Source organism: Corvus moneduloides, chromosome 2 (genome assembly GCF_009650955.1).
Source record: "Corvus moneduloides isolate bCorMon1 chromosome 2, bCorMon1.pri, whole genome shotgun sequence".
NCBI lineage: Eukaryota > Metazoa > Chordata > Aves > Passeriformes > Corvidae > Corvus > Corvus moneduloides.
In genome coordinates, this window is record NC_045477.1 from 29930794 (window position 1) to 29952515 (window position 21722).

The following is a 21722-nucleotide window of genomic DNA, read 5'->3' on the forward strand; positions in this document are numbered from 1 at the left end:
GAACTTTCGGAACTTTCGGAACTTTGCGGAACTTTTGGTGATCTGGTACATACCCACATTTCTTCTTGGCTGAAAAAAAATGTTAAAGAGACTCACTCCTACTCAGAGGGGTTAAGGGAACTATCTTGCTTTTTAAATTTTCAAGGTCTGCAACTTTGTAGTCTTGGAAACAAATTCCTTAATACACTTTTCCCTGCATATTACAACTCAGCAAATTGTGCAAGAAAGCATGTGCATGTTTTCTGTGCCAACAATAACACTTTTCAGAGGCAGAAGGAAATGATTACCTTAAATACATTGAACTTTAGGAGCATGAATGTGCTGTTCTCTGCAGAGAAGTCATTACAGAGAGCATAGATTTGCTTACTAAGTATACTCAAAATTATTTGTACTGACTCTGAAATGACAAACGCAATTTCTTTTTGCTTTGGACTTCTGTTTGCCCTGAAGACACAATGCAACATCGAAAAGGGGAAATAGATATTATTTCTCTGTATACTTCTCTTCAACAAAATTGTTTGCTAAAACTTAATTGGGTACATCTGTGCATTTGAAGACACTGATGTCACTAAGTACCCAAACTGTGCGTCTTTATTACTGGTAGTGATACATGAAATACCATTTCAATTCTCTGGCTTATATTTTCAAAACCCAGTGTTACTTCTGAGTATCTCATCTGAATATCCGACTAGAGCATGAAACTGTAGACGGCTGAAATCAAAAGGTGCTGGAAAAAGTTTCAGAGTTTAAGCCTGAGACTGGCAGCTGGAATGTATTTCCTTGTGAATCAAGTATTATTTATTAATACGATTTATTACCTCAAAGCCTCAGGGAGGATAAACCCGCAGCTTTCTGTGATACAGAAACGCTGGTCTCATGCAAAGATGTTGCAGTGCTCTGGAAGTGTAAGCATATACAAAATGATGATGCTGTGCTCCCACCTTCCTATCTCTCAGATCCCTGGCCATATGGTCTTCCTCCCTCCCTTGTGCTGGCACTGATGCTTATCTGGTTCTACAGTGAGCCAGCTCACTGGCAGAAAATTCACCAAGTAAAAGAAAAGTAAATACTTTTCCACATGTTTGTTGTTGTTGTTGGGGGGGAGGGGGGTGTGAGGTTGTTTGTTTGTTTGTTTTTTCCTTTGGACTTCTTTACAGTTCAGGCTTTACCTCAGGCTTTTATAAAGCTCAGTGACACACCAGTGCCAGCTCACCCATGGACTGTTCATTGCTAAAGCTGGTGGGTGTGCTATCCATGGAACTTAGCTCTCAGAGGAACTCCCTTAGGTGTGAAACTCTTCTGCTACAGCCGAAGAATTTCAGCCTTCTTGTCAGATGAGCTGTCTCACGGTGAACCCTGTATACAGCAAGCTGCAGAGTGGATTTGTGTTGGACAAGCCGCTATTTCAGAGATCTAGCAGTGGCAATCTTGTAGTCAAATTGAGAATTTATGGTCATATTGGCAAAGACTGCCAATGGAAACAGTGAGTGTTCCATTTAAGAAGCAAACATTTGCCATGAATTATTACATAGAGCTGTGATGTTCCAGTTTCTTCTCTACAGTTAGATGTGATTTTTCAAATAGCATGATGTGGGAACTGTTGACAAATGCAGAGTGTTGGTTTTTCAACCACAGAACTCACTCTCCTCTTACTCACTCTTCTTTGGGTTCAAATTCATCAACCACTCTGTCTGATTCTTCTTATCTCTTCTTATTCACTGTTGGAACTTATTCCTTGCCACTACCTAAGCCAACTGCTAGAATTATCTCTGGGCCTTCAAGAGTTGTAAATCATAGAATCATTAACTTAAAGACGTATCAAGTTGCCCAAGGACATGGCCAGTCCGATTTGGAAAATCTCCAAGGACAGAGACTCTAAATCCTCTCTCAGAACCTCTTCCAGGCCTAAAATCAGCAGGAATTTCCCTTGCCACAGCTCATGATTACTGACTTTTGTCTCGTCCCCGTGCATTTCAGAAAGGAGTTTGCTTTCCCTGCAAGCCCTTTTGGGATACTTTTATATAGCTTTTAGATTGAGGGGGATCTCTTCTACAGCCTGAACAGAACCAGCCCCCTCATTTTCTCTTCTTTCTTCACCTGCTCTGAGCCCTAACCCTTGTGGGAGGGTAACAATATGTCATGAAGTGATGTTCATCTAACCGGGGAGCTGTTGTAAGAAATGTAGAGATAGGATTGGCACATAGCTGTCAGTGCTTGGGAAGGGTCAGTGAAGGACACAAAAATACATAAAATATCCCTTGAAGCCTTGGTTCATCTGCTACATTTAGTCATACAAAATTCAGGACAATCCCTGCAGTAGAACTATCTGAATTCTATGGTATTTTCAGACAAACAAGACAGTGCGGGTAAGAAGGAGTTAAACAGACACAGAAGATGAAGGCTCACGTTAGCTGCTTTGTATAAAAGGTTGGTGATGAGGACACAGCCCAGGGGAAATCTGGGAATCTTGTGACTGTTTGAGGAAGAGACTGCAGTAAGAGAGGAGACATTTGCATCAGTAGATTGAAGCGGAAGTAAAATGAGAGCAGAGGTGAATATACACACACAGAACCAGATACAGTGGAAGCAACTCAAGGGTCCATGCTGGGATCATTACTGGTTAATATCTTCATTAAGGACAAGAGAGAGTGGGATTTGAGTTCACCCTCAGCAGGTTTGCAGATGACACGAAACTGCATTGTGCAGCTGGTATACTTGAGGGAAAATACGCCACACAGAGGAGTCCTGTCAGGCTTGAGGAGTGGGCCTGTGTGAACCTCATGATTCTCAACATGGCCAAGGAATCAGGGCAATCCTTTGAAGGTCCCTTCAAGCCCAAACCATGATATGATTCTGTGATTATAAACTCAGGTACAGACTTACTTTATTGGAACATGCACTTTTCATAAAATCCAAATGCTTTGCAAAATAGGCCAGATTTGAGCAGATCACTGACTTGAAAGAAAACTGAGAAAAAAAACCTGACAACACCAATTTTTCCTCTGTTTCTTCACCTACAGAATTCAGGGTTGGGGTTTTTTTTCTGAAATGAGTTGCTTTTTAAATTAAAATTCAGCCACACTATAGAGTCCAAGTCAAAATGCAGATGAACAGCTTTAGCCACCCTAAAGCAAGTTTATTTTCTGAAATATGTATTCCTTCATGAAACATTGAAGTGTTGGAGTTTTTTATTCTTTTGCTTCTTTGTGAAGGAAGCGGGTTTTTGGAACCTTGTCATCATTCATGAGAGAACTTTTTATTTCTTTGCACCTTTTTCTTTAGAAGGGTTGGAAAGCAACCTCCAAACACCTACATATGCATTCTTTATTTAAAAACCATCCAAAATGGGCAATGTAATTAAAAATGTCAGACAGATATGAATAAAGACAGGGAAAATGAGTATAAGGGCAGTAACTAGAGATGGGGCACACAGTCTGTCCAGTTTACAGTAAGGGAGGAACCTGGATGGAGCAAAAGGATGGCCCTCACCTCAAGGTATTTCTTCCTTGAACTCTCTGGACTGGCACTCAGGCTTTCCTTCCCACCAGGCAGTTTTATTTTATGCTCAGGCCGCAGAGCCAGACATTTTGAGGAGTGGTTTACATGCACGGGCAAGCTAAGCAGAATTAATGCTTGTGTTCCCATGGGGACTGGGATTGATATTATGACTGCTATTACGTCTGTTTCATGGACAATATAAAAACAATAAAGGATTTTTGTGTCCTTGCACCCGCTGTCCTGCCATCTGTGAGTGCTATCACAGAGGTCAAGCACAATTTAACTTTTAGAGATTAAATGGGATTCACTGGATATATAAACCACTTCATTAGAGATAATATAGTTCTATTTGACGTTCCCATAAGGGAATTAGAGAGACAAGGATTATGCAAAGTAGTATCGTCCGTTTAATGCCAAATTTGGAAGAGGTAAATTAGGAACTGATTCAGTGACTACAAGCAACTTAGGCCTTCATGATTTTCAAGGAGCACAAAACCCAGAGAGATCCATGGAATGTAGCTTTTCTCTAAAAGATAGTAAAGGTCATTGTGAACGTGCTTTTATGCTAGTACACAGATTTTACCGAGTTTAAGGGCAAATCTAAAACTAGGAGGTACTCTGTAATTATTTTCCTAGAAAAAGCACTGAACTGGTCAAAGAAAAATCCATGCAGATCTGGATGTTCTTGTAAAGAGAAAATTTCAGTCATTTCTTATGTGTAAAATGCCTGCATTCTTTTGGAATAGCAGCTTTGCTAAAGATTATGGATTTTTCACATAGAAAACAATTGTTTCTTGGCATAGACCAGTACTGGCATATTTGAATTTTAATATTATTCACAAAGTTTGAACGTATTTTGTTTTAAAATACATATGGAAATTTAGCACCATCCTAATTCATTCCATTCAGCAGATTTTTGTGGGGGAGGAGGCAATATTCTAAAGTAGCAGGAATAAATTAAATAATATAATTAATAAATTACATACATTTTGTAGGTAGAACCTCTCTTTTTTTTTCACATTTCAACAGTTTTCAAAGCAGTCTTTCCTACAGGAGCCAGTTTAACTCAGACACAGACTGCAATTTAAATATTAAGATGTCATTAATTATTATCCTCCCCACAGGTTTGATTTACTCTTTATCAATGGTTATATGCTCTGTAGAGTCTTCACTGCCTTCAGTAGATGTTGTTTTTATTCACAGAGCTGAGATCTCTAACAGATAAATTCCTCTTTATCTCATTTTTCTTTTTTTCCTAGATTGAATGCTCAAGTATATCTGACTACTCAGAAAAAATTATCAAGGCCAACCACTTGGACAACAGTAAGGCATATATAATTTTGTTTTTCTTTCAGGAAAAAGAGAAGATAACAATTTTGCTTTTTCTGATTTATTTATGTTGTGTGTTTTATATGTAAGTGGTAGTTTTGCAGAGTTTACTTAGGTAATTACCAAATTAAACACCTCATTCTAGGCACTACAACAATTCCTCACTGAAATTACTGTTATATCTACATTTATTTCTAGGCTCAGAGATTACAGAAGTTAATAGGACTTACCAATAGGCAGTTCGGTTTAGCAAAGCAGAAGGAAGACCCTATATTAGAACTGAACTTATCAAATTAATTCTGCCATTTGAATTCCACCTTCTCTCTTAAACAGAATAGATGTACAAACACCCATACTGCCATTCAAATTGAAATGATGTTTAAAGTAAAAATTTTTCACTAAGATTTCTGACTCCCAACTTTAAAAAAATACTTCAAAACCTTATCAAAATACACACTCACACAAATGAAAATGTTCAATTCATAAAATAAAAATATCATATAAAACTTCTTTTTTACTTGAAAAGAAAGCTGGTGAAATTTCCAAGGTTGTGGAAATTCTAAATAGAAAAAAACCAACCAACAAAAACCTAGAAGTAACCCCAAGCTACTGAAAACTCTTAGCACAAAATAACCCCCGTCAAGTTCTATTTCATGCCTTCAGTCCTCCTCCAAATCACAGCACACAAGATATCTTTGTAACAACCTAAAAAATCAGTCTTTTTTTAACTGAGGCTGTGAGACAGCTCCTGTTTAAAAGTGCTTTTTTGTGAAGAGCTTGCCTTTGCTGCAGAGCAGGTCATGGCTGGGCTGCACCAAGTGCCCCCGCTTTTTGCTGGGTCTGCGCTGATGCTCTGCCCGCACATGCGCAGGAATGGATTTCTGTTCTGGTTCAGATCTGTTCTAATTTTTATTGCTGTCACTGGCAGTTTCTGACTAACCTCGAGATCTCTGGGAGGAATATTTATTGCACATCACGGGTGTTCAAGTGTTGTGGTGTGAAACAGCAGTGACGTGGGATATAAGAGGCCAGCCAGTGAATGCAGCTCTTCGTTCAGGAAAAGAAGGAGGCAAAGGACTAGAAAATACTCTTCTCCACAGTAGGGATAAGGCACTAAAGCAGGGAGGTGTGACCTCCTTGGTTGTTCTGAACCTTGGATGCAGAGGCCATATGTTCCCAGAATGGTCTTTCATCCGCTAGAGACACAAATAGCACACCACAAATCAATTTGCATTTGGATTTCCAGCAACAGGAATTGTGTGTGAGGGGACCATTGTCAGAATAAATTAGAAAGTTCCAGTGTGCTCCAGAGGGTGCAGAAGGTATTTATCTCTGCTCCTTCCTCCTGTTTCTACAAGGAGCAAGTCATTGGGAAACCGTGGAGGAAGAAGCAGAGCCCCCTCCCTTTGGCAGGAGATTTGGCAGGACAGGTTCAGCAGCCACCCTGACTGCAGTTTGGTCTCCAAACTGCACACCTGGACCAACATTTACACTTTCACACTCTACACTGACCCACATTCACTTTTATTTCTATGCAGCCAGGTAGTGAGCCAAAGGATCTTGTTGCTCATGGAAAATTTTCTTTCCCTCTCCCACGCCCCCCCACCCCGGCCGGCCCAAAAGTTGAAATGCAGAGTCAGCAAAAGGGGCTGAACCAAGAGAAAACCCACTGTTTCCAGAAGAGATACATACAATACATCTGGGGACAGCACAGTTTGTTCCCACATGATGCCTTATGAAGTAAAGGGAGGTGGAAGGAACCCGTGCTGCTGCTGCTGCTGCTGCTGCTGCAGCTTACACTGTGACTGTTCTAGGTGTAAACAGGGGGCTTCAAAGTCTGCTGGTGTGTCACTCTGGCAGCTGTCAACAGTGCTAAAATTCACTCCAAAAGAATTGTGGCAGTGAAAGTTCTTGGGAGAAAAGAGAACTAAAGAGAGCTCATGGCTGGAGCTTATAGGCATGAAGAGCTTTCAGTAAAACAACAGATAAACTGTTGAATTACTAACTGTGAAAGAAAGGAGTTTAAATAGCAGCAAAGAGAGGAGAGCTGTGCTCTTTTCCAGTCAGGTTGCTCTTACCAGCTGATACTTTGTGGTACCCGTCTGAGTCAGAGTGTTCTCAATTTATTAGGGGGCCAGTCTGGATTAAAAATTTGCTACTCAAATGAAGTGGCCACATCTGGTTAGAGTAATACTAGTACTGCATGTATTTGGGAAAGACAAAACCTCCTTTTCCCTGGGCTGAGTTCTAAAAATCACTCAACCCACACTTCCACGCTCAGCCAGCTAACCTAGTTCTAGCTAAATTAAATGAAATTAAATGAAATTAAAATAAATTAACTTTTCCAAAACTGAATGTTGACCATTTCATCAGTAGAAGTTCCTATCATTAAAAATTGCCATTAATTAAGAGTAATAATTTTATCAATTGGTAATGGAAAGTAGAATATTCACCTTATTCCTAAATTTCAAGTGCCTCTGTTACCTTGTCAAGGAAGAATCCAGAACCATGAGACTTTATCCACTGCAACAAACAGTATAAACAGCAGAGAAAAACAAGCTGAAAATTATTTATCACAAGCTGAAAATATATTTGGAAATAAGAAATATTATTTTAAAAGTAGAAATGATTGGTGACTTCTGTAGTGGTCCTAAAACAAAAGTATTTGTTACAACTGAACTAAATATGGCCCACCATTTAAATATTCATGTGTAAACCTGCAGGGATGTTTAAAGGCTTCTAAGTGGATTCTTTGCCTTACTTGGTCAATGATCTAGAAATCTGCCAAATTCCAAAGAGCATTGTAAAATGAGATCATACAGATAACCAGGTAAGGCCTGTTTTTCTGTTGGTTTTAGACATGGTGGGTTTTTTTGTTTGGCCCTTGGATTTTGGGTTGGTTTTTTTTTCCTTTTATACTGATACTAAAAATTCTATTTATTATACTTACTCTGAATAGTTTTTTAAAAGTGTGAAATGCATTGAGTCACATGGAGTCACCCCTTATCGACAGGCATTCAAGAAGAGAATCATATTGAAAAGGTCAGCCTGACATTCACCAGAAAGGAACTTAGTCAGGTGTTTTATTATGTGAAACGTATTTCTTTGGATTCTCTTTTCAGTAATCACAATATTTAAAGGTAAAGTGGAAGAAGTTGAATTACCTGTGGATCAAGTAGACATCATCATCAGCGAGTGGATGGGTTACTGTCTGTTCTATGAGTCAATGTTAAACACAGTCATCTTCGCACGAGACAAGTGGCTGGTAGGTGCTCTGCATGTCGTGCTCCTTGCTGGGGCAATCATCATTTATTTTCTGACTACAAGCTTTCCCTTCCCTACTGTTGCCATAACAAGACACGGTTACATCTCCAAGTGCCATTTCTTAGGCTTTAACGAGGAGATAACAAAGGGAACCTGAGTGAAAGAGCTTTGCTTTTGATTAAGTGCTGGCTGGCGAAGTTTGCTAGACACTATCTAATGACATTGCCACAGGCTGCAAGAGTGGCTGAGGTTAAAGCTGGTGTGACAATCTGACAGAAAACAATAAAGGCATGCAAGGGGTGCTTGTCTGGTTTTTGTATGTGCAGTTCAAAATGTGATGTCTTTGTCAGGTGAATAGATTACGAGATCCATTTCCCCACAATTCATCAACAGAAACCTGGAGGGCTAATGTTTCCAGACCGAGCTGCTTTGTACGTGGTAGCAATTGAAGACAGACAGTACAAGGACTTCAAAATTCACTGTGAGTGAGCACCTGCCAGCAACCCTTTCCTATGGCTATTTCCCTAAAATATTTCATTTGTAGTAGCCTTCTGTAAGCTCTTTGCAGGCCAGAATTCCAATGTAAATGTGAACTCTGAGAAAATGTTGGTCTGCTGATAAATTCGGGAAATTTGCTGTAATTTCAAGTGCACAAAGGAAAGATGCATGTATAAATTCATTAAGACTTTGCCTTGAGTTATATTAATACCTCTAGATGTATTTAAAATGTGGATTATAGGAGATTCAATTTTGTTGTTGTTTTGATAAATATATAATCCATCGTAACAGCCACAAAACCCAGTAATATTCTTTTGCCATCCAGGTCCTTATTTTTAGTTTTAACACAACAAAAACATAAAAACAGTAAGATGCAAATAAATTGTAAATGTGAAGAAATAAACCAAGAAAAAAATTGTATCTCCATGATAAGCTTGTCAAGAAGAAAAAACCCCACAATATGTAAAGCTTTTTTTAACACATTTTGTGTGAGAATTTTCAAATTAAAAATAAGGATCAGAAATTTAAATTTTACTTACATGTTAAAAAAGGGTTCTAATTTTATTTTTTTTATACTTCATAGATACATAAAATTGACTTTTCCTTTGCTTTTTAAATGTTGGGAGGGTTTCCTTGAAGTGTCATTGAATGACACTGCTGTTAGTGACATCTACAAGTGACCCAGTCCAGGCTCCTGCTCCAACCAAGTCAGACTTCACAGTTAAAGCAGGTCACCCACAGGGCCCTGCCCTGCAGTCAGGAGATGGGGATTCCACAGCTCCTCTGAGTGAAGCACCCTTACGAGTAAACAAGTTTCTAAATATGTAGGCTGACTTCTCCTTGCTGAAACTTGCCTTCATTCCCTCCTCACCTGAAGAGAAGCTGACTTTTTCTTTGTTTCTGTGGCAGTGGACAGCAATTAGATCCCACCACAAGTCTTGCTGTCTCAGGCTAAGCAAAGCCAGTTTTGCTGGACACTCCTTATATCTTAGCATGGGGTTCACGTCCATCGCCACCAGATTGTACTGCTGGTTTGTGTTCAACTTGTCCCCACATCACCCAAATTTGGATTGATTTGATCATAAGATCATAATACTTGTGATCAAACGAACAAGTTTTGCATTATTGCATTCTTCTTTTCCTTTCAACTTTTTTTGATTCTATATATTTTTCAGAGCTGGGCAGTTTCACTTAAAGGTATTTTCCATTAGGGAATAAAAAATCTCAAAATTCCTAAGGAGGTTTATTAACCAAAGATAAATGAGAAAGTTTGAGTTAAATTAGTGGGTTCAGACAACCTTTAAATAAAAATGCCTAACTCCTCATTCTTTGCCTCTCACCTCCTCCCAGAAAAGAAGGCTTGGTGTTTCTGTAATCAAATTCAGTGCTAATAAACAGAACTGCCAGTTGGTCAGAATTGCTATTTTGGGTCAAAAGTGAGCCCAGTGCAGTGGGGCAGTGACAAGAATTCTCTGTAGGTGCCAGGAAGGATTATATCTCCTCCTCAAGCACAGTCTAGATTTTTCTCCTCAGTTATGTGATGACCTTGACAGCTAAACTCATTACAAAATGTACAGATTCAAATGGATGTATGAGGCATCCATTCTGTAAAGGAATCAGGGTCATTTTGGCCTAAGATCCTTTATGGGTTCTTTCACCTTGCTTTTGAACCCCTTCTTTTCTAGACCTTGAGTCTTTTTCTTTTCTCACAGACAATACTTCTGTTTTCAACTTATTTCTTTTTTAGTCATTTGAAAAAATGTTTCAGGTTGTTTTTTCCTCTTCTAAAATGTTGTTTACCTTGAAGACACTTTATTTTCTGATCTCACCTCTGATTTCCTTCCCCCCCTTACCTTATATACCTCTGTGTCTTCAGTTATTTCCACCTCACTACCCGTCTGTGCCACCATCTTGTCTCTCCTTTCCATTTATAAATGCTTGATGGTGTCTCCTTACATTTCAATTTTTCATCTTTTTCTCTCTTAAGGAGGAGAGAGTCTTGCCTTCATATGAGATGAGGGGCTGAGCATTTTAAAGGGCATTCAAGAACTGTTATATTGATTAAGAAATAATGCAATATGAGGTTTCTAAAAAAATCTAACTTCAGATTTTTCCAACTGAAGATTAATGCCACAGAGTACTGCTATAGTCAATTACTCTGATTTCCTGCAAAATGTAAAACATATAATTTTACTTTTTACCTCCTGTGACAGCTGTCTGCCTAATACAGATAAAGGCACATATTTCAAAGGTATCCCATGTAGGCTGAAGTACAGTAAATGATGGAGACCCCAGTAATAAATAAACAATTAATAAACTGTTTCTTCAGGGTTTCCTAGTTAGTCTTTTCTGAGTAATCACATAGAAACACATGACTTCTATAAATGTAATCTGAAGTTCGCACATGCTCATGATGCCTGAAACAAAAGTTTTGAACACCAGCTCCCCTGAAATGTTGAGAAACTCACAACCCAATAAAGAGATAACAAAGTGGTATCAAAGAATCATTCATGCCTATATTCTTTCCAGTTTAGAAATATGCAGATTTTTCTATCATATTAGTTCTTCAGTCATACTCCTCTGGAAACCCCAGTAGCTCAAATGCTATGCTCTGAAAAAAATGAGACATTTCAAATATGCTCGCAAATGTGTTTATGAGTGAACTTTGCTTTTTGTTCAAACCGTTTTTTAAAATGCTCCCAGTATTCAGTTTAGACTTTTAGATGAAGCAGTGAATGGACCTTGACTTACATCCTTCATAAGACTAAGATTTTACTTGTTTGAAGGTTCTTCTTTTCACTTTGTTAAGCAACCTTAAAAGCAAAGCCAGTGTACTTTTCCATTTCTCAATGTTTTCATTTTGTGCAAAAAATCCTCAGCATGATAAGAAGCATCTGTTGGAACAATCAGAAGAACTATTCAAATACAGAGGATTGGCATGACTTTTAAATCTTTTCAAAGTGAACCTTTTGCTTTTCTGTCATGATATACATGCAGATTAGAACCTGCAGTCCCAACTATTGAAACACACCTGCAGTTCTACTCCTGCCAGTAATTCACTTGCTGAAACTAAAACTACTTAAATAATCACAAGAGCATGTAAACTTCTGATTGAGTGGCAATCTGTGGGGGAAAAAAAAGAAAGTAAGTGTTAAGCAGGATGGATAGGAAAGGATAGCATCCCTAACAGCTATTCCCAAGACTCAGCCTGACATCAGATGATTTTGGGCAACACTCACAAGTGTCTAAAGCCACAAAAATCATTGAAAAATCTCATGTAACGGTTTTGGAGACACCCAAAAAAAAGGGTCACTTGTTCAAAGATGTACACTGAGGGCTTGTTTTGCCACAACTGCATTGTCTGTAAAGTAGCAATGATGACATGGACAACTGGAACAGGGACCAAAGAGCTAAAGGGGGCATCTGAGAATTAGGGGATGGTAGAAATTCTTTCAAAAGAAAAATGCTTTGAGAAACAAAAAATATTTTCTATTCTTACTGCTAACCTTGACAAATCCATTTGGATTGACAGGGTGGGAGAATGTGTACGGCTTTGACATGACCTGTATTAGGGATGTTGCCATGAAGGAGCCCTTGGTGGACATAGTAGATCCAAAGCAAGTGGTGACCAACGCCTGCTTAATAAAGGTTTGGTGATTCCAAATATACCTAATTATTATTATTAACTGTAGGATTATTTTGGGACCTGCTGCTTATGTTTTGCTACTATCTTTGCATGCTTTGAACCAGCTGCAGAATGCTGTCATCACAGAAACATGTAACACTATGAAGGAAAAGTGTGCAGTTTTGAATTAGCCAGCACTTGCACGTTGCACATGCTCAATACTGTCCCATGACCTGAGCATGAACATTGATACCTTGATTTCTTACGGAATTCCCAAAAGCAAGATGTTCCTTGTGTCTCTACTCGTCTGGTTACTGCAGGCTGTAACTGAAGACTCTTAAAAATTTTGCATGTGCAAATACTGGATGAAGAGAGATGTGGTGTACTTAGATATGAATTTGAATTGCCCTACCTTCTCATAAATAGAGGTTGGAAATTACTGATAGCATGCTGCTGAGGAGAAGGGGTAAATGATTCTGTTTGCAGTAAGAAAGTCTGAAGCATCAGTTCTGAATTGACGAGGAAATAACTAACACCAGAACATGTGATCAGAATTGGAACTCAATTTATTTGTCTAACTTCCTAATTCTTAGCCTTATGTAGAATGTTACTGTGCTCTCTCAGCCCCAACATCTGCACCCAAAGGTTAACTGGTATGCTGCTCTAGATGTAAGACAGAATGGTCACTAATCCCTGTTCACAAGATGATGTTAACAATGCAAGAACTACCTGCAGGAACACTTGAAAGCTCTAAAGTTCCCTACACGTGAAGGAATCCTCCTCATGTGGGACGACTCTCATGAGCAAGGCTGTCTGCATCAATAGCAGTGGTCGTACCAGGTCCATGAATCCAAGAGTACACTCACTTATCCCAAAGAGTCAATTCTAACCTTTCCCTTTCACTTTTTGCCAGTAACAAACACAGCATTAAGTATTCCCATATGCAAAAGGGAAAGCCATGCCTCCAGTCTGCAGAACCTTTACTGAAAGCAGCAAAAAGGAACAGAAGTAGAAACTCTACATGAGTACGTATGCATGCACAGTCCATCTGCACTGAGGGGAACACAAGATGGCTGTGCCCGAAAACACCCTCAACCAGAGCAGCTTAAAATTGCATTACACACAAAAGAAACAGCTATTTAGACTCTATGAAATATGTCCAGAGAGAAAGAGATCAGGGAGCAAAATGGGTTGGCTGCTCTGGAATAAAAAGCTGCACACCCGTAATTGAAGTGCAAATCTAATGCTTTATTTAGAAGGTCTTTGAAAGTAATTTGGTTTAAGATGACAGACAAAAATTTTCAAAGTGTGTCTATTCAGGTTTTATATTTAGTTTTGACATCTTTTGTCCATAAACTGAGTGGTGCTGTTCCATGTAGAGGTACCATGGGAGCAAAGCAGGTAATAAATACACAAGCACAAAGCACCCTCCATTCCAGAATCAGTCACTAATCTCAAAAACTGATCACTAAAGAAAGAGAAAATTGTCAATGAAAAGCATGAAGGAGGGAGGTTTATGTTCAAGCTAGCAATATGGAAGCAGGAAAAACAGACTCTGCAGTTATATATTTTTTAATTTAGTTTGCTTTTTCACATGGTTTATTTATATAAAGTGCATTTCTTTCGTCCTGAAAATATTTGTGAATTCAGAGAATAATATTAGCCTAAGAAAACATTTGAGAATAAACAAAGCCATAATGTTTAATTATTTAAATGTTTTATTACAGCACTTTTGGATAGCACAGCTTGTTCATATTAGATTCACAGAGGGATTTTTAGGGTTGTATTTAACCCAAAGCCAGCTAATTTAGGGTGCCTACCAAATGAATCTGGGTTCTCTCTACATTAATCAGGGGATGGACTAGTCACTAGACACATTCCTCAGAGACCAGTCAGTCTTGTGCTTCTGCAGTTATTTCAATTCCCAATTTAGACACTCTGAATTGTTCTACAAAATCAGCAAAATAAGACATCAACTGTGCATGCTGTGTAGCCATGACACTTATCTAAAATGCTGGAGACTGGAGTAAAATTCCCTCTTTTGTACTCCTCAGAAACTGGATGTAACCCAAGTCCTGGATGCTTTAAGGAACTTCAGGCACTAGGCCACAGGTGCACTAGGGGTGGTGCATGCAGGGAATGCGGCATCCTCTCTCTTTTGAAAGCCATTCCCTTTTGCATGGTCTCTTAAATACATCTGAGGGGCACAGGAATTGTCCTGCCAAATAGGAGTCCTTGTTTAACTTCCAAACCAAATCAGCCAGGGAGAGTAGTGGGAACAAAGCGTCTTCAAACCACCAGAATCAATAACTGAACTCAGGAGAAGTGTACAGGTGTCCTACTGAGGGCCTACTGCTGTCAGTAACACTGCCAAAAAAAACGGAAAAGTTTGTTTCATACTTAGTAAAACAGTTGTGTTTTCTTCTCTGATCCAAAACCAAACAAATAAACAAGCAAACAAAAACAACCAAAACCAAAAAACAAAACAAAACAAAAAACCAAACAAAAACAAAACCAAAAAAAAACCCCAAAGAAAACGTGAAAGAACTCCACCAAACCCAGCCATCCACTGAGATTTGAATGTTTAGCATATTTCCATGCTCACAAAATCCTAGCTGACTAACCTGACTGTCTGGAAAGGAGATCAGGAAAGAGGTCCCTTGGCACTCTAGAAGCAACCTTAACTCCAGTTTGTATCATTTGTCCCCTGTGCAGTTAGCTGTAATGAGTGTTGCCATTTTAATTAAGAATATATAGTAGCCAGAGTATAATTCAAAGAGATTGCCAAAACCAGACTTGGCCATTCTCAAAATTATATTAGTTAATAAAAAAGCCCCCACATTTGTCTCATACCTTGCATTGCAAAAAAGCTATGTTTCTGTCCTTAAAAAAAGGACTGCAGAAGTGACCAACAGTTTATCCAGGACATCTGTTCAGTATTTTTGAGGAGGTTCTACTGACTAACGAAAATATTTCCTAGTGCTTTTGATTTCCCTTTACCCTGCAGAGCCAACACAGCTCAGAGAGAGGGAGCAAGTTCCCTTTTATGTACCCCACCATTAGACTTGAGTCCCAATTTCCCCACGGTGAGATCACTCAAAAGACACCAAAAACTACAGAAGTCTGCAGTCACCCACCAGTCCAGTCTAGCTTGGCAAAGCAACTTTTGCAGGCTGCCATGGAATTCTGCCAGGAGACCTCAGAAGTTCTCATTCCTACTTTTTTCTTACCTTGTTTGGAGGGGGAAAAACCAAAAACATTTTAAGGTTATCACAGCTTTAAGAGACCAATTATATGCATAGGTCACTGATAAACACTAGTGCCTCAGGGTGTCATTGCAATGCAGTAGAATAATTTTCATGATGATTAAGTTGTTCTTGAGCAGTAATGTTAACAAGGCAGGCCAAAACTATGGCTTGCTTAAATCATCTCCCTGTAAGTTTTCTAAGTCTCAGAAGCACAAATGGGGTCCATGCAAAGGCCTCAGTAACTGAAATATGGCTGCATCTTTCTATGTCTGTTTTTGCAGACTTACCTTAAATTATAGAAGGCAGTTTCTACAAGAGCCCTCTAATGTGCCCTAAAAGAGCCCTCTAATGGGCAGTCTAGACTCTGTTCTCCACTTCTGCAGTGCGAGTCTTAAGAAATGCTGGTAAGGTCAGAGACGTGATTCCTGACTTCAGCTGGTAGAGTAGAGAATATTTGGATTTCTGCCTACAAAAATTCTGTTTCCCTATAGGCATGAGCAATAGGGGTATGAGAATGAGCAGTGAGGGTACCAGAAAGTGCACAGGAAGCATTCCCCACAGAACAGTACTTCAGACTTACCATCCTCCCTATCATGACTACACGTTTTGGAAACAACCCAGAGAAAAGCAGTACCTTGCTGGGAGAATCAGATCCATGTGAAAAACACACTCCAAGCCTTGGACAGTGAGATTTAAATATTGATGGAAATAAGCAATCTTGAAGACTACATCATTGCTTCCAACTACTGCAATCAAGCCATAGTATGATTTACATGGTTTGCTTCTGTCTTGCTCAAGAGTAAGATCCCTGTGCTCACTGTTGAGACTGACATAGGACTAGAAAGCATCAAAAAGCAGGCCACTCTCATGCCTCAAATGTTTTGACTGCTTGACACAGTCAAATCACTTTCCTTTCCAGAGATGCACAAACAAATACGTTTGTTTTTATTAAAAATCCAACTCTGGCATCTGTCCTCATGCTGACAGTCCCTGATGATAAAAGGTTTTTGAACTGGGACCTGTATCTATCAACATCTATCATGCCTGTATTTGTCAAAGCACCTTTTTACCTTGATTTTCTCCAGCTTCTAGAGTCCCTCCCTGCCATTCCCAAGAACACACACTCTTCAGTGAGTGTCCTCTCTGTCAGCTTAGTCAGATAACTGGATCATTTGCTCATGATTTGATAGATTAGAATGTACCTCTGATTTCTTACGGTGTTAAAAGGCTGTCAGTCATCTTTGTGTCTGATCATTAAATGAAATACTAAAGTACATCACTTAACACTTACCTGAGAGTCACAGACATCTGCGTCTAAATGTCTTTTTCTTTCTCCTCAAAACAGGAAGTAGACATTTATACAGTGAAGACTGAAGAATTGGAATTTACTTCTGCATTCTGCCTCCAAATTCAGCGTAATGATTACATTCATGCCTTGGTCACCTATTTTAATATTGAATTTACGAAGTGCCACAAGAAGATGGGATTTTCTACAGGTAATCTGTATTTCTTTTGATTTCCTTTCTGTTGCTATTAGTCTATCAGTGCTGCTGATTAGATGGTACAGGAAGGTTTAATGTACCACCACGTTTGAATTTCAGTGATAAAAACCATTGTAATTTTGGGGGTGATAAGCAGGATGGGAAAAGGACAACTGCTTATAGGAATTCTGTGGAAACAGAGGCAGAGTTTCACAATGGCTATCAACCTTAGAGCTCAGCAGGAATTTATGTTCCCCACCAGTTTTAGCAAAATCCTGAGTCAAATTTCTCAGATTAGACAGGGAATTATCGGCTCAGTGAGAGATAGAAGCTCTGCATCCTAGTTTTCCCCAAATCCAAAACTCAACAAAGCTCTGGCTTGCCCCAGAGTCTAGAAAAAAACTATCATTTTTTCCAAGCTATAAAAATACCCATAGTGATTATGTGAATCGTCTCTAACAACCCAGCTGGGAAACTCTAACTTGCCTTGGTGACCAAATATTTAAAGGAATAACTCCATTCCCTTAAGGCATTGTTTACAAGACTGAATAAACCAGAGAGTGTTGCAATTGCCTGTCCTCACTGCCAACTTGTACAGCCTCCTGTCTCAACAGGAGCAGTCAGTCCACGAGGATTGCAAAGCTTGCAGTTGTAGCAGACAGGTATTACCAAATACCCATCTTCCAAGAAATTTTAAAATATCCATTATCAGTAGATGCCTTTTCAGGTGCAGTCTTTGCTTCAGTACATACAGGTGAGACAGCCAGTCATGCCTGTCAATTTTTTTTTGCATTTGCTTCATTACAGGTACCTAAAGATATAATAACAGAAAATGGCCCTGCATGCACAGCAAAGAAATTGGCTGATTTTCTAGTGGATTGGAGAGTTCAGCACACTTTTGGTGTTCCTTACTCTCCCACCAGTCAAGCCATTGTTGAAAGAACACATCACTCTTTAAAACATTTTCTAGATCAGCAAAAGGGAGGGTTAGCACAGGCAACACCGCAGATGAGGTTAAGTAAAGCTCTGTATGTCTTTAATTTTTTAAACAGCTCTTTTGCAGAGCCTGATCCACCAATCTTCAGACATTTCTCTAACAGTACAAGAGCAAAGTTAAAAGAAAATCCTCCAGTGTTAATTAGAAACCCAGAAACCTCATCCTGTAAAAACCTCATCCTGTAGACAGCCTGCATGTAGACAGGAGGTTGAAGGAAGAGTTTCTCTGCCTCTGTTTAATTTATCATGGTAAGGTAGGGCCAGAAGAAATTACTCCATAAAAAGGTCGTTTGGCCATCTGCTGCTGAAGGTCACCACTGTCTAGAAGACTGGTGTAGATTCTCACCTGGTGTCTGTTGGCAAAGCTCTACTGAATTCAGTAAAATAACCAGTTTGTAGGACATGACAAAGTGCCACTTCATTGATGTGTTATTTCTTAAATGATGAATAAGTGTGTAATTTGGGGTGGACTTGGAGACTTGGGCCTGTATTACACTCACCCCTACCCTGTTCATGGGGCACAAGTTTCCAGTTATGTCAGGCTTTTCTAGGGAAGATGGCTTTGCACAGGGGCATGTGCACATGTACGTGGGTGTGTACAAGGCAGCAGTTATGATTGAGAATATAAATTCAATTTCATTTTGGTCTAACATGTTTTCAGTTAGAAATTTTATGCAGCCATGTCCAAATAGCAAACAGTCTGGATCTGAACTCCTTCAAGAAGATATCTCATTAAACAATTGAAATTAACAGTCATTAAAACTGTCTGGACACATAGACAGAAATTAGCTGGTACAATCCTTTTCCTTTCAAAGATACCAGTTTGCCAGCACAGTTTATGAAAAAAAGTTGGTTTATATCGGTCTTCTGATTCTAGAATTTTAGAAAACAGTTAAAAATTCCTGTCCTGCCAGTTTTTTTAAAAAGCATCAGTATTTGTCCAGTCACAACGAATTTTCATGGCTAAATATTTTTTTTTAAATGTTGACATTGAAATGAAATAAGATCATTATTTTATTAAACAGTGTTAATTATGATACAATACAGTGACCTCATGTGACTGGGGAATACAAACAGAAGAAAAATAAATTTATCAGAGGCTTTTTTTGCCAGGCTAGGAAGTCTCTGTGCTTGTACAGCTATTCTTAGGTTCCTAGATCCTCTTGACTGCAAGAGTGGTAGGAACCAGAAGTGACCAATACAGGTTCATTAGGCATTGCTCAAAGATTGGCATTTAAATCAGAAATAAAATCAAATAAGTAAATTAAAAGCCTGAAATTGATTCTGCTACGCAAGACTAGAAATTAATTTAGACCAGTTTCCATCTCTGGAAAATTGCCCAACATGCCTTTTAAAAGTCCCAAAACAGATCAAGGTGCAAGTGCCCTTTCATCAGCTCTATCCTCCTGGAAACTATAAAATCTGCTGTTTTGGAATCACTAGTCAAATGTTTCATCTGTGAAATTGTGATTAATAGTTTTTGATGAACCTTTCCTTCATGCTTCTGTATAACTTTTTTTTTAACTAATTTAGGCTTCTGAAATTCAAAGCACTTAGTGGTAAAGATCTTCCCAATTTGAACACGTGTGGGTTGAAAGGAGAGCATTAAAAAAGTGCCTATTTTGCCCTGTAACCCATTTTGCAGAATCCTTCTTGCTGGGTGTGATTCACATCTGGTATATTCCTGTAAAAATTAGAAGACAACCCACTGACACTCAGCAGAATTGTTCTGTTGTGAAGTATGTTTGCTAATATAGTACATAAAGCATTCTATGAGAAGAAAGGGTTTTCCCAGTTGTTCCCAAGTCATAATTTGATTTTCAAGGCATGTAGGAATTTTCAATAAGTGATATCCATACATATTTTTTAGCACCTGATGCTCCTTATACTCACTGGAAGCAAACTGTCTTCTACTTGGAGGACTATTTAACTGTGAGACGAGGAGAAGAAATTTATGGGACTATATCCATGAAACCAAATGCAAAAAATGTGGTAAGTCAGCATCCCTGATCCTAATTCCACCTCTATTGATCACAAACTACAATCAGCAATAAAGAAAATGAATAGGACTAAAACAGTGAGCATGCTAAAGGCATTCATGTTTATTAGTAAGAGCTCCAGCCACAGCTTCACCAAAGCTGATGAGAGCAATGATAAAGCAGTGCTAATGTTACAGAAGTCAACCTGCAAAGCAGGCTGGCACGGGAAGGCAGAAACAATTCAAATACATCACCGAGTCAGCTGCCCTCTGCAATCAGCTTGACTGATTTTTGTGATGCAAGCAGGCAAGGGGCTCTTCACACTGTCACTGAAATCAGTACAAAGATCCCTTCTGCCAGCACAGGATGATCAAGTGTAAGTACTTCAGTTCCACATCTATGGGCACTGAGTGATTTGCCACTCAGTGCCCAAGAACAGTCCAACAGGAGATTAAGTAACACATTTCAGAGGAATGCTTGTATTGAGCATGCTTGAGTTGAACTCACTGATCAAATCTACTCGAGCTCACTAATTGAGTGATAGGGTTGTTTAAAAATTGTGCCTTTCCATAGAAAATACAGATGCTTTATTTAAGACTACAGCTAAAGCATGATGGATATCACACAACCATGACTGCTGAAAACTTCCTCAGTTTCTCTGCTGTGGGCTAAATCCCCCTGTATCAGTTATTCAGTGCTTCTTTTAACTTGTAAGGAGACTGTGAGACATGGTCTGATGGACAACCCATGGCTGAATAGAATAAGACATGAGAAGTATGGCTTCTGAGAGAAACACTGGCACCATTTTCTGCCAAAAACCTTGAGTAGTATCTCTTCATTTTCTATTACAGTAAACAGCAGTTAAAATAACCTGGTTATCCATCTATGCAGCTGTTGTAATTATTGAAAAATTACATTTGTTAACTGCAACAAATCTTAACATTTCATTGTCTTCTCTTTTTGCATTGATTTTCCATTTTCCTACCAAACACAGATTGGATATTATTTTCATAGTGCTGTTGATACAGGGGGAGAAATAAACACAAAATAAACTTGGCATTAAAACAAACACATTCACCCCTGAAGCTACTTGCTGCGAGAGGAAAATAATCTGTTTCCCACCCTTGTGTTGTCCTAGGGGGACTGGAATAGGGTTTTTTGGGTTAAATGTATCAATTTTCTTTGAGGGAAAAATTAATAAAATATCTCAGATTTGTTCACACAGCAGTTAGCACCTGAATGCAGATTTAGGTGCTAAAATTAATGTGCTCTTGATAGCTGTCATGAGAGAGAAACCACCTTGGTTCAAAAGGATTTGCTCATGCTTTGTTCTTCTGAAACACAAAGTTTTTGAAAAGCTTGCATAGACACAACTTCCTTCTGTAGGGCTGTGTAGTGCCTCTTCCCTGAAAACGTGTCATTACAAGATAAAAAATTACTAAGGGCTTCTGTACAATGGGAAGTTTACCAGATATATTCTGGAATAACCCCTAGTGGGAAAGCCCTTTAGCCTAAATTAAGAGCATCTCAATGGGGGATACCCTTCAAAAATTTTCCTAGGATACGTATGATAACAGCATTTCAGAAGCTTCCTGGGAGTAACTAGGACACTGAATCCACCTCAGGAAGAGTATAGAAATACGACCTAGGCACGGATTGTATGGTGAATGCTATTACACATCTTACAGCCTGCTTTCTCAGTGTCAGCACCAATTAAAAACAGAGGAAGTTAGAAACCACCGCAGGAATCTCTTGAATCTGCCGGTCTTTTCAACCCAAGCAATGATAACTGCATTAATACACT

The 21722-nt window shown here is 39.0% G+C and overlaps 1 protein-coding gene across 2 annotated transcripts in view; it reads left to right on the top strand.

The window, feature by feature from the left end:
- Positions 1-21722, top strand: part of PRMT8 (protein arginine methyltransferase 8) — a 58863-nt gene that overhangs the window by 35471 nt on the left and 1670 nt on the right. For both annotated transcript variants that reach the window (XM_032098868.1, XM_032098867.1), the window contains 6 exons: positions 4758-4821; positions 7950-8092; positions 8485-8572; positions 12122-12237; positions 16808-16958; positions 19810-19931. In XM_032098868.1, coding sequence (XP_031954759.1) covers positions 4758-4821; positions 7950-8092; positions 8485-8572; positions 12122-12237; positions 16808-16958; positions 19810-19931 — 684 coding nt within the window. The remainder of the gene's footprint in view (positions 1-4757; positions 4822-7949; positions 8093-8484; positions 8573-12121; positions 12238-16807; positions 16959-19809; positions 19932-21722) is intronic.